The 12,922-nt window shown below is 38.2% G+C and overlaps 1 protein-coding gene across 3 annotated transcripts in view; it reads left to right on the top strand.

Annotated features, from left to right (window-relative positions):
• Window positions 1-12,922, top strand: part of LOC149815995 (transducin family protein / WD-40 repeat family protein) — a 104,801-nt gene that overhangs the window by 70,733 nt on the left and 21,146 nt on the right. For 2 of the 3 annotated variants that reach the window (XM_089987991.1, XM_089987990.1), the window contains exons 9-11: window positions 7,723-8,118; window positions 8,200-9,612; window positions 9,783-9,839. In XM_089987991.1, the coding sequence (XP_089844117.1) occupies window positions 7,723-8,118; window positions 8,200-9,612; window positions 9,783-9,839 (1,866 nt within the window). Of the gene's footprint in view, window positions 1-7,722; window positions 8,119-8,199; window positions 9,636-9,782; window positions 9,841-12,922 lie in introns of those variants that run through there. The other variant, XM_089987992.1, reaches the window with a different exon arrangement.

Below are 12,922 nucleotides of genomic sequence, written 5' to 3'. Positions count from 1 at the left end.
TTTACAACCCCAAGTAATAATATCTTCTACATATTTCCTGCAAAACACTTGATTAGTATGAAAGAATAGAAAGGAGATGTATATATTACAGGGAGATCAAGGATGAAAGGCTCATATGTCAAGATATATATATATATATATATATATATGTAAAAAAAAAATGGACAATGACTTACATACCCATGTATATATGTACGTATATATATATGTATATGAGCACATAGGTGTACATATACCTGTATATACTCATATATATATATATGTATATATATATGACATACATTTAGTGTAGATTTGGATGATAAGGAAAGCTAATGAAGGGATTAGGCAAATGAAGGGATTGGAGCAACTCATTGAGTTGCTGTAAAAAAAAAAAGAATTTGCAGCTGGCCTATGAACTTCTCGTGCGATGATCACAGGTGAGGTATGCCGATCATGCATAATTAAGGACGGGAGAATAATGCAGGGGATCGCAGCAAGGTGCTGCTGGTGGGTATGGCAAATAACAGGGTCATTTGAGGGACTGCTGGTAGTGATAGATGCCGGGCAGCAGATACTGTGGGGATATCGACACTCCTTGAAGTATAGAGGAAACAGCACACACCGAGTCGTGACCTCTGTAGTGGGACCGATCTATTTTGATAGGGTTTCAGACCAATCTAATCCCTTGTGACATACACTTTGAGACCCCTAATAATGCTGACAATGAATAATCCATGCTTAAACTCCCTACCAGGCTTAAGCAAAACCCAGCAATACCACCTTCTAATTTTCTATCCTGAAATCGGCATAATGATGGAAGATTCCACACCAACAGTATGCCTGATTTGGCTGGAAACTGGTGACAGGCTATAGTGATTTGTAAGGGTTGAGATTGGAGGCAAGAGGTACCAGCAGGTTGATGGAGGTGATATTAGTGGGACAATGAAAACATGAGTGTGCAGGGGAGATGAAGATCCATCTCAATGTTCCCACAGAGAGGGATCATAATTTCATCTAGAATTTTCGTTTCACACTACAGGAGAGCTTGGTTACCAGCAATACCAGTTTGCAGAGAACACAAAGTACTGAAGAATGCCTCCACCGGGCACTCCAGCCATGCTTATTTTGCCAACTGTGGATAAGCCACCAAGTTAATTTCTTGATTGGCCTGGGGCGAATAGTGTGAATTGCCGAAAATACATCAACATGCAGGTATGCTGTGGTGCCTATATGTTGCAAGTGATATACATCGATTATGCACAAGACATGGCTGTGAATGCTATGCTAATGACAGATATGAAGAAATGTTTAAATGGAGCAGCTGTAAACAAATGAGTTAGAATGAATCAAGCAATCGATTTGAAAATATACAAAACCTGTCAAAAAAAAAAAAGGGATTGTATCACCTTCTCTGCAAACTGAGAACAAATTTTCCAGAATATTGATCCTGTATTGCTTTTACTGCCAGCTTAGATCTGAATTTCCAGATCCATATTAGGTTTAGATGAAAAAAGACCTTCATTTTAAACATTTATGGGCTGTGACGTGATTGGTTGGCTGGCATCAAGATAATCTTATTGCACTACATAATGAAGACTCAATCAGATATAGGCAATGCAATATCAATTCAGCATTTAAAAAAAAAATGGAACCTGCTGATATACACATACAAACAATGAAATATAAATGATCATCAGTAATGCTTAGGATAGCATGTTATGCAAACTGCTATGAAAATATAATGCTACAAAGTAAAGTGCTGTGGAAAAATGAAAAGGCTCTGAACATCAGATGTGAATGGAGTAGAGAATAGGTGTCAAAAAAAAAAAAAGAAAAAAAAAGAAAAGAAAAAAAGAAAAGAAAAAAAGAAAATAAGAATACACGCATATTATATAGGATGGTTATGCATATGATGGGGGTATATACAAGCATACATGTGGAATATAGGAAATCTACTAAATCTAACAGAAATGTATAAAGATACTTGTAGAAATAGGAAGAGTTGCTGTCCCCAGACGTATCCTTCAGCAAAATCATGTATGATGGAAAATTTGGCTTACAACATTGCAGACGGTTAGGACTTAATCTTCGATATTCACTACCAAATCATGGGATGATCCTTTCAACCCAAACGAAACAGGAGCAGAGCTGGCTTTAATGGGGAAATTAAAGAATGTTTCAGCATAGTTTGACGGTGATTCGATCAGCCATCCTTAGATGATTCCCGGAAAAACTCCAACAGGGAAAACATGATTACCATTAAAACAATTTCTTATACTTGGCTCTTGAAAGCCTTTTCTAAATCTTCATCTGTAATTATTGATAAACATCAAGCCAACTTCAAATATATCTCCAGCCGGTCGGGGCATATAGGACTTAAACAGAGAGTGTAAATCACAATTGGGAGATATCGGGCCTTGTGCTTTCAGGCAGGTTTTAGAAGTCTTTATAAAACTCATGAGGTTTCTTCAAGCATAAGATCTGAATGCTCATTTACAGATTGAAAAATATAGGACGTTTCACTTAAAAGCCATTGCCCACATTGTGGGATATATATGCTGGAACTCTCTCTTCACCGAAAGTCCTGGGTTCAAACACTATTACGGCCTGGTTCATAGCTTGATCATCAGCGAACTGGCATTGCAATCTTAAAATGTTGTTTGGGCAGGGTAGCTACACAGCCCTCAAAACCATTCCATCTCTTGGCACTTCTTATTTCGAGATGTCATTATCTCCAAAAGACCAAATAATGATAACAGTAGTGCTGTAGAGAGGGAATGCACACCGATCCTTAGGTGACGACCCACACACATGTAATGGGGTGAAGTTTGGGAAGGACAAGAAAATGATATTATGGCAAATGGATGATATGCCATGGTTGCTACATCATGATTAGCAATGAAATGTCAACAGATTGATTCGAAAAGGGGATTCTAATCTGTAGTATAACCCAAATGACTCTTATGATAATGATTTGTCTTCAAAAACAGAGAAAACACCATGCCGAGCATCACCAAACGGATGGGGCGAGCGAACAAAAATGAATCAAAATACTCGGATATAGATGAAATCAACTGAAAAATGATGACGCTCTGTGAACCTGATGCGAATGTTGATGGCATGGATGTCATGCAATTCTAAATGCTAGGATGCAAGATGTAAATGGGAAATTTTCCACTAGCTGAAATGTGGGAAACGAAGAATAAAGAAAAAAAAAATAAAAAAAAATGTATGGGAACGAGGTGATTCCAGCATTAATATAGCAGTAAGAGGGTCGATCCTGCTATATGCAGGTCGACCCCACTATAGATGCATCAAAAGAAGGATGAAAGAAACTCAAAACGTAATCGGAATAGAAAAACAGGGGCAGTATTCACAGAAAAACTAAAACAGGAAGGGAAGATTACTCACCCTGAACTCTGTAGGGGTGGTCGATCAATTCCCTTCAATCGAACCCAGGTATCCACCAGAGGGGAATGAGGTGAAGAGGAGACGAAGTCCGGAGGAGTTGCTCAAAGAAACACAGGGTGATCGACAATGGTGGATCTTGCTTTTCTTTTCCTCCTTGAGAGTTGCTGGAGAGCGATGAAGTGAAGGAGATAGATTGCAAAAATGGATGTCCAAAAGACCGATCTCCAGGAAAATAAGGGATGATGAGAAGAAGCTTGGAGGCCTCTTCTTAAAGGTGTCGTGGAGGATTCGAGAATGGAGACGGTTGCAGATGGAAGGTGGGAAGCGGCGATGGCCTTTGAAGATGGACGATGGAGAGGGGAAGGAAGAAACGCGGGAGCGGGTTGTTGGAATTTTGTGATATTTCCTAAAAGAGGCTCCCTTTAAAAAGAAGTTTTTATAAAATAGTTCAGAGTTGAGTTTTTCAGCAAGAAGTTTTCTAAAAACCTTGAGAATCATTTGCTTTTCTTGTAATTTTTCCAAATTTTTTTTGTTATTTTCTATATATTTTTTTTGTATTTTTTTTTTAGAATGAAATCCAAAAGCTTTACAAGAAATCAAAAGATTGAAACTAATTTTTTTTTGATGTTTTTGTAAAATATTTACAAAAGGAGTTTTTCTGAGAATTTTAGAAACTATTTTGAGAAGATTTCTTCAGAAATGGGTTTTTGATCCGGATTTGGAGGAAATATGGATTTAAAGTGCTGGATTCGGATCCGGAGTTGATTTTGAATATATCAATATGAATTTTAATTCAGAGAATCTGAAGAACTGACTTGATTTTCTCAGAAAATGGGGTTAGGGGTAAAAGGGTCATTTTTACAAAACTTTGAAAAATTTGGGGTGTTCACAGATATGTATTCTCCCCCCCCATCACACTGGAAATTTACAACATTGGTATTGAATTGGTTTTGGACTAGTGCATGAAATTGTTTGAACAACTTGAAAACTTCATGTTTGTTTTTCATGAAGTAAATCCAACTAAAACGAGTGTAAGAATCAAGAAAGAGTACATAGTATCGAGATCCAGAAAGAGAGGCAGTGGGCGCAGGACCCCAAACATCTGAGCATATAATCTCAAAAGGATTTGTTGCTCTTTTATTGATACTATGAAAATGAAGTACATGACTTTTGCATAAATGACAACTTGGACATTTTGACTCTAAACTGACTGCGGGCATTAGACCTTTAGCAGACAATTTGTCAAGAAAAACTTGACTACAATGACCCAAACGAAGATGCCATAAGTTTGGCTTATTAAGTTTCAAGACTCTAGATGAAGAACTATGATCTGTGGATCGACTCAAAAATGTTGGAAAGGAAGGAGCTGAAGAAGCCACGGCTACGGAAGACGATGTCTTCAAAGGCACATGAGATTCTTCAAAGACGTACATGTTCCCGCGCCGTTCACCTTTAGCGAGCGTCTTCTTGGTGTGAAGATCCTTAAGATAAACAGAAGAAGGAGTAAATTCAACGGAAGAATTTGTTTCATCAACTAATTTAGACACAGATAGAATATTCTTTTGAATAGCAGGTGTGAGTAAGACATTTGACAAGGGTAATTGAGATTCAGGCAAAGAAAGGGAGACATTTCCAGTGTGAGAGATGGGGTGGTGAGATCCATCTCCTATGACTATAGTGCCATTTCCAGTGTAAGGAGTCAAGTGAGAAAATTTACCTGCATCAAAAGTAACGTGTGCTGCTGCCCTTGAATCAATATACCATATACCTTCCTCATTTTGGCGCAAATTCATCTGATTGAAAGTAGTCATAAGGCTATTTTGTACGTCCTGTGGAAGAACCTGTCCCTGAGGAGTACGGGCAAACTGATGAGTTGCCTTCTGCCCTGGCCTACTATCTGGCCTCCCTGATTTGTTCCGGTTCTGAGGATTGTACCAGCAGTTTGCTTTAACATGTCCCCGTTTGTTGCATAGAAAACAAGTAGGAACACGTCCTCCTCGTGGTACACTGCTTGAACCAATACCTCCTCCACCTGGTGTAGGCAGTAATCCTCCTTTGTTCATAGGTGTTCCATTGGGGCGAGGGGGAGTAAATGAAACTCCTGTTTGAATAGGCGTATGTGTCATCATCACAGGATGAGCATCCTCTGACGCGTGTTCCTGATTTAAACTGACCTCATATTGCAAAAGCTTAGATTGAAGATCATCAAAACATGGAAGGACTGAGACAACCTGAAGTGCCGTGCAAAACATGCGATATTCAGGTCCAAGACTACCTAATACCTGTTGTACCATATCCTTATCTGATACAGGACTTCCAATGGCAGTTAACTGATCTGTAATCACTCTGACATCCCCCATGAACTCTGTAATGGATTTGTTTTCTTTTCGCATGGATTGGAATTTCCACTTGAGTTGCAAAGCTCGAGATTCGGAAACCTGAGAAAAAGAATGAGCTAGTCCATTCCATAACTCGGTAGCGGATTGGTCATCAGAGATAGTTTGTAAAACACGATCAGAAAGTGTGGAGGTTATGTAAGCAACTAATGTATGATCCCGTTGTACCCATATGTCATAAGCTGGATTGGTGCTTCGAAGTTGACTCACCTTCCCATCTTCACCTGTTATTTCCTGCATGATATGTGTAGGTGGGGCGGGTGGTCGCCCATCTAGATGCCCATAAAGACCATGACTGCGAATAAAAGGCACAATTTGGCGTTTCCAAAGCAAATAGTTATCATGTGATAACTTGTGGGTCATGAGGTGAGTAAGAAAACTAGGGTTCAATTTGGAATCCATAGATTTTATGAAGAATGAGAGAACAAACTGTATTTAACAGTGTATTAAGAGAAGAAGAACAGCAATACTGTGTGCTGAAAATGATATCAGCAACACATTGCACAGAAATATAGTGACGTGTAACCCAGAAAATAATCTTCACACACACACGTTATTCAAAAAAAATATTTTTGCAATGCTGTGTAACGTGTGAACCAGGAATAGCAATGCTGTGTGCACAGAGAAATAGCAATGCTGTGTAACGTGTGAGCCAGAAAAAGAATTGGAAAAGAAAAAGAATCGAAATAGAAATAAGGATGCGCAAAACTGGGATGCGTGAAATCAGATTAGGAAAAGGAGAAACTGGAGAAATTTGATTAAGGAAAAGAAACAGAGAAATAGGGATACGTGAAACTGGGATGATGCGTGAAATCAGATTAAAAAGAAAACTGGAGAAATCTAATTTGAGAAAAAAAAAACAGAGAAAAGATCAGAAGATCAGAAATAGATTTAAGGAAAAGGGATAGAGAAAGCCTACGTCCTTTCACGCACTGGTCCTTATAGGCCTTCCAGATGATCGATTTCCGTGCCCGTGCTCTGATACCATGTCATAAATATCAAAAATATCAGCCTGCAGGTGTTAGAGATGAGGTAAAGAAAGAGAAGAGAGAGAAGAGTAGTCGGCGGCAAATAGGGTTTTCCCTTTTACTTAATATTTAAAGTGGTACAATACAGGGCATAACTTTACACAGGTAATAAGAACTAATTACAAACATGCCACCGCTGTATCTTGAGGTGGATCGGGTCGGATCCATGATCCAAACTAACACATTCATGGGAGGATGTTTTTGGCAACTCCATCCCCAACACCACATCCTGGGAATACCATATTTTGGCAACACTTAGAAACAGTGTTTCCATCCTAATGCAAGGCTTCCAAACAGAGCCTAGTGTGTGGTGAATATGGGCTTTTTGATAAGAGTTGGCCTAAGTGTTTGGTTTTATCTTTTTCTGTTATGCTAATCTGGCTGAAAATTGTGCATAGCATTCTAGGGGCTTTTTCTTAGTGAAGGTAGTGATCTCTTATTATTACACTTTTTTTCCTTGCTATAATAGAATAGTTTAAGATTAGTGCAGATGAAGTGTCTTCCATCTGTCAATGTAAATGTATAACTTTACCAGAAGTAGTTGTCAAAGTTGGTTATTATATCTACTGACTTGGCTGTATATTGAAAAATTCTACTTCTAAATGCGTTTTTGTATTTTATTACCTGAAAGGTTTTCTCTAAGATAGTTTGTGATGGTATCTGCATATTTTACGAAATTCTTAGTTCAGTATTGTTAATTTGTTGTCTAGAAAGATTTGTGGTGACCTATCCTTATACATTCTTACTACAATAAAATAATGTGATATTCTGGTCCATATTTGTATATGAGATTAGTCATGGAGAGGATGATGTGACTTAATTATTACATGTTTCTAATATTTAATCATTTGAAAACTTTTATTCATTCAAGATGTTTTGTCTGATCAATCCTTGTTTATTTCAAGCTTCAAGCTTTAGATTGCATTTCTTCTTGGAGTAACATTGGGGGCAAAAATCAAGGCAAGGTATCAGGTGTCGGAAGGCTTAATACTGTCTATGGGATCCTAATGCCTAACTTGCAAAATGATTCATGCAATTGGCTTTCGGGAGATGTAGCTTCGAGATTGGAGTCTTGTGTGAAACTAAATCTTGCAATGCAATGCATTTCGAAGTTCATTGTAGAATACCTCTTCTTGGAAAATGCCTGCTTAACATATTCAGGCATGGGATGCTCATTTGATATTGAGTTTGGGACTCATCATTATGAGGAGCTGCTGGATGCACTTTACAATAAGCTGCAAGATGGGATCTCAACTTTAGAAGGGGAATATTTTGTAAATGCTTCCAGAATGTTGATTATGGTAATTATGTGCAACATAGATTCTTATGCTTTTACTTCGACATTGATAATTTTCGTTACACATAATTTCATTTGGTTACAGATATTAATCTTTGCTTGCAACAATGACAAGCTTTTTCTTGGATATCACATTATGAATTCCTATGACTCCGCTGTTCATCTGCGGCATGAGCTTCATGGTACTGAAAACTCCACCTTCAGTGCATTTACACCCAAGGCTCTCACCCATGTTACCAAAGAGATCTGCTATGGGTTTGCTCGTTGTGTTGTAGCGTGTGGAATTATGGCCTCTGCAATGAAGACAGATATCAGAATGACTACGGTATATGGAAAGGCTGGGTGCCTATCACCATGGGAATGTCATCTGCAGGACCTTTTGCGATCAGTTTGGCATCTCAGACTTATTTTAAGGTTCTTCACTAACACTTCTTCAGAGATGGGCCTTGAGTTGAGAATCTCAAGTGATCTTGATCATTTGAAATACTGCATATGTTTAGCTTTAGCCTCGTTCCACCGAAACTCTGAATTACTGCTTCTAATGATTCAATACATTTTAGATGCACCAAAAGTTAATGTGGTAGATATTAAGAACTCCGTAAATCAAAGTGCACAGGTCATACTTCGTGACGATTCTTTTGATGCTTCTATTGAATTCCTTGAGACTGAGCACGACAAATTGCAAGATGTTGAAAACAAATCAATGACATTTACTTTTCCTAATGATGAAAGATGGCAACTTGCGGTGGCTTGCTTGTGGAAAAGTGTGTTCATATTTACTGCCAGTCAAGCATACAGGTCATTGGAAGTTCACAATGATGAAAATTCATTAAATTCTATACCAAGGTCGGAATCTTGCTCTCATGCTGGTCCTAAAACTGATGAGCTTAATGCAAGGGGTGCTTCAGAACAGATTGAACCATTTCCTCTGTTCCTACTGGAGCCTTTGATTGATGCAATTGCTTATATCTTGTCTGGTCTGACAAAGGAACTCATATTTTTCTTGGGTGAAAAGTTGAAAAAGGATATCACTGTTTTTACTTTGACTTGGTTACATGATGCAGTCTTGTCTCAGCCTAAGGCCCCAGTGCACTATGCTCAAAGGGAAACTGATCTCCCAAAAAGAAAACACAGTGAAATGATACCCTTTTTTGAGAATTTTTGGGAAATAATTGTGAAGCCAGAGAAGGTGCGTAATATTTTCACTGATGAAGGAATAAATTGCTTTGAAAGTGTCAGCAACAACCTCTCCAAAGGCTGGAGGGATATCCAGGAATGCATCATAGATGAAGTTGGGAGAGAGAATGCTAGCTGCATTATAAATGATAGAAGTGGTAGTGATTCTGGTGCTTGCAATACTGATCACAATAGGCATTGTCCTTCTGGCAGTGAAAATCACCATGGCTCTGTTCAAACAAGTTCCTTCCCTATGAGGGATACATTCAACTTTCACTTCAATAGTAAGGAAATTTTGAGGAGGAATGGGGAACTTCTGGAGGTAAATTTCTCATTGAACTAAATGTGAGTTATTGTTCAGTTTATTTGCTTATCATTGTTGTTGCTTTATTATTTTTAGATCAACAGTTCAGTTATTGCTGACCTCACAACCTGAAATGGGCAAAATTTGCTCTTATGCTAGTGTGTTTGATGCAACTCTTTTGCTTGCAGGCGATTTGTGTCAATTCCTGTGATGAAAAACAATTTGCAGTTGCCAGCAATCGCAAGGTAACCCTCTGCAGGAAAAAAGAAAAAATAAATTTAATAACCTCTGCAGTTTGTTTCTATTTTCCTTAATTCTTAAAAATTCTTCATGTATTATCTTAATTCAAGTATGATCAGAATTATCAGAATCGTCAATGTCATCTATGGAAACATCCCCAAATCGTCCTTTTATTCATCTTTATCAATGATAATTGATTTACCATCTAGGTTGTGCTCTAAGACAAAGTTGTACAATACACTGACGCCAAGCATGATTTAGTCATGCACGAATAGTTTATATCATTTTTCTACATCTGGTTTCATGAATCACTTTGATACGCTTTTGTATTTGGTTGGAATTTGATTGGAGCATGCATGGAAAGTATCTAGTGGAATGACCAAATTTTATATTTGAAAGTCATGGTGGTTGCATTTCTGCTGATGTTTTGTTTGGTGTTTTTTCATGTTTCGTTGAGACATTTGGATAGGTCAACATATTCTCTGTTCAGTGTTTATCTTCCATGCCAAATGTTTGAAGAACTGTTTGACTAAGACTCCACCTATTAAATTGTACTTTTGTGTAAGATATCAACTGTTCTTTTGACCTATAACTTGTGGACCTTGGAGGACTATTTATATTTAGTTTTTCTTGGATTCACGAGTATGAATTTAAGCAATAAACTTTGAGTATGAGAAGACGAGATATAGTGCACAATTTAGGGTGCGTGTGAATGCATCATATCTCAGATCTGTGTATTGGATTGTGGAGCCCATATAGTGTTAAAACATGAAGATCTCCACATTCCCCTGTGCAGGAAAGAAGAAACGAAAATTGGAGAAGAGGCTACAAAAACACGTTAAAAGATTCTAGCGTGTTCTCATTGTATTAGGGATTGAGTATGTAACTAATACATAATTTTAGTGTACAAAACTACCCTCTAACAATATACATAATTACAACACACTTTCATCATTTGGATCTTGATCCGATCCAGTATAGAAATCGGGTTTGGTCATGCACATACCCGATTTGGGTCCAAGACCCAGAAACGACTTCTTTTCAGCCTCCCTCAAGTTGTGTATGGTCCTGGACCATGAACAACTTGCCTTTTAGAAACCAGAATCTGTCTTTTGTCAGTCCTTTGGTGAATATATCTGCAACTTGCTCTTCAGTTCACACAAACATAGGCTCAATCTCGTTTTCTTCAACTTTTTTTCTGACGAAATGCTGATCTACCTCAATATGCTTTGCTCGACTATGATAGATGGGGTTAAAGGACATATTGATGGCACTTTGATTATCACACAACAGAAGTGATCTAACAATCGGTTCTTCCATCTCTGTTAGGAGATGTCTTATCCATGTAGCTTCAGCAGTGGCAGCAACCATCGATCTGTATTCAGCCTCTGTACTCAACCTAGCAACCGCCTTTTGCTTTCTACTACTCCAAGAGACCATGTTCGATCCAATGAAACTACAATAACCAGATATTGATCGTCGTTCATCTGGGTCACCTGCCCAATCAGCATAGATAATGATTTCATGACCACATTTATTTAATTCACTTTTCCTGTACACCAGCCCATCACCAACTGTACCCTTTAGATAACGAAGTATTCACTTAACTGCCTCCATGTGCGGTGTATGAGGTTCATGCATAAACTGAGATACTTGATTTACCGAATAGACTATGTCGAGTCTAGTAAAAGTGAGGTATTGTAACATGCCCACTATGCTACGATATCTAGTGGGATCTTCATATAAATCCCCTTCTTTAGAACTCAATTTCTGATGGACGATGCTTGGAGTTGCCAATGACTTACAATCTTTCATGCTTGCCCTACTAAGGATATCCATCGTGTATTTGTGTTGAGTAAGAGTAAGTGCATCACACGTTTTATCAACTTCCACCCCAAGAAAATATCGCAGATCACCCAGATCTTTCATTTTGAATTTCTGATTTAATAGCTTCTTTACTTCCTCAATATGACTTCTATAGTTCCCTGTGATAATAATATCATCGACGTATATTAACAGAAGAGTGGTCACATCTCGTTCATTGTAGATGAATAACGAGTGATCTAGAAGAGACCGAGAGAAACCGTGCTTCTGTATTTCCAACGAAAAACTCTCGAATCAGGACCGAGAAGCTTGTTTCAATCCATAGAGAGCTGAATCAACGTTCATCCATGTTCAATGGCTAGACCCAACACAATACGAATGGTTCCCATCTTAAAAATAGGGCTGAAAGTTTCATCAAAATCTTGTCCTTGTTCTTGTGTGAATCCTTTGGCTACAAGTCTAGCTTTATACATTTCAATGCTCCCATCTGGTTTATATTTTATCTTGTACACCCATTTTGACCCAACTACATTTCTATCTAGTGGTCTAGGCACAACTTCCCATGTACCACATTCATGTAAAGCTTCCATTTCTTCATTCATTGCTTTGATCCATCTTCTAGAGTTTGCAGCTTGATAAAATGTGAGAGGCTCATCCTCTTTATTTATGGATGTTAGGAACAGTTGAAAATCCAATGAAATTTTTTTATAGCTTACCCACCTGTCAAGCAAATGTCGGGTTCGGGTGGATCTTCTGATGTCCAACATCTATGGAGTGGAAGTAGAAGGACCAAAATCATTATCACAAGGGATGGATGAGGGATCTTGCTCTTTCTCTCGTGGGGTGTATACAACACCCTTATACCTTACTGGCTCCAAGTTTTGTGTGGTAACCTCTTCTGGTTGGGATGCATTTGATGACTTCTGACATATTTCCTTCTGGCTGCAATCTATAGGACAATCTTCTCTAGCATTGGAGAAGAGTTCTGAACTTAACTATGGATCGTACACCTCAACACTGGGACTTGAACTAGCAATATGAGAACTTGGATTAACGGGCTGATTGTCAAAGTTCATCTCGTCAAAAACGACATTCCTCGATATTTTGACGCGTTTGCTCAATGGATCATAAAACCTATACCCCTTATAGTCTTCAACATATCCCACAAACCTGCACTTTAAGGCTTTGTCCTAGAACTTATTTCTCAATGAGTTGTCAACGTGAACATAGCAAACAGATCCAAACACACGTAATTCATGATAGT

Source organism: Nuphar pumila, chromosome 14 (assembly GCF_984573655.1).
Source record: "Nuphar pumila chromosome 14, dmNupPumi1.hap1.1, whole genome shotgun sequence".
Taxonomy (NCBI): domain Eukaryota; kingdom Viridiplantae; phylum Streptophyta; class Magnoliopsida; order Nymphaeales; family Nymphaeaceae; genus Nuphar; species Nuphar pumila.
Note: the sequence above shows the minus strand (reverse complement) of the source record. Positions and strands in the feature narration are given on the sequence as shown.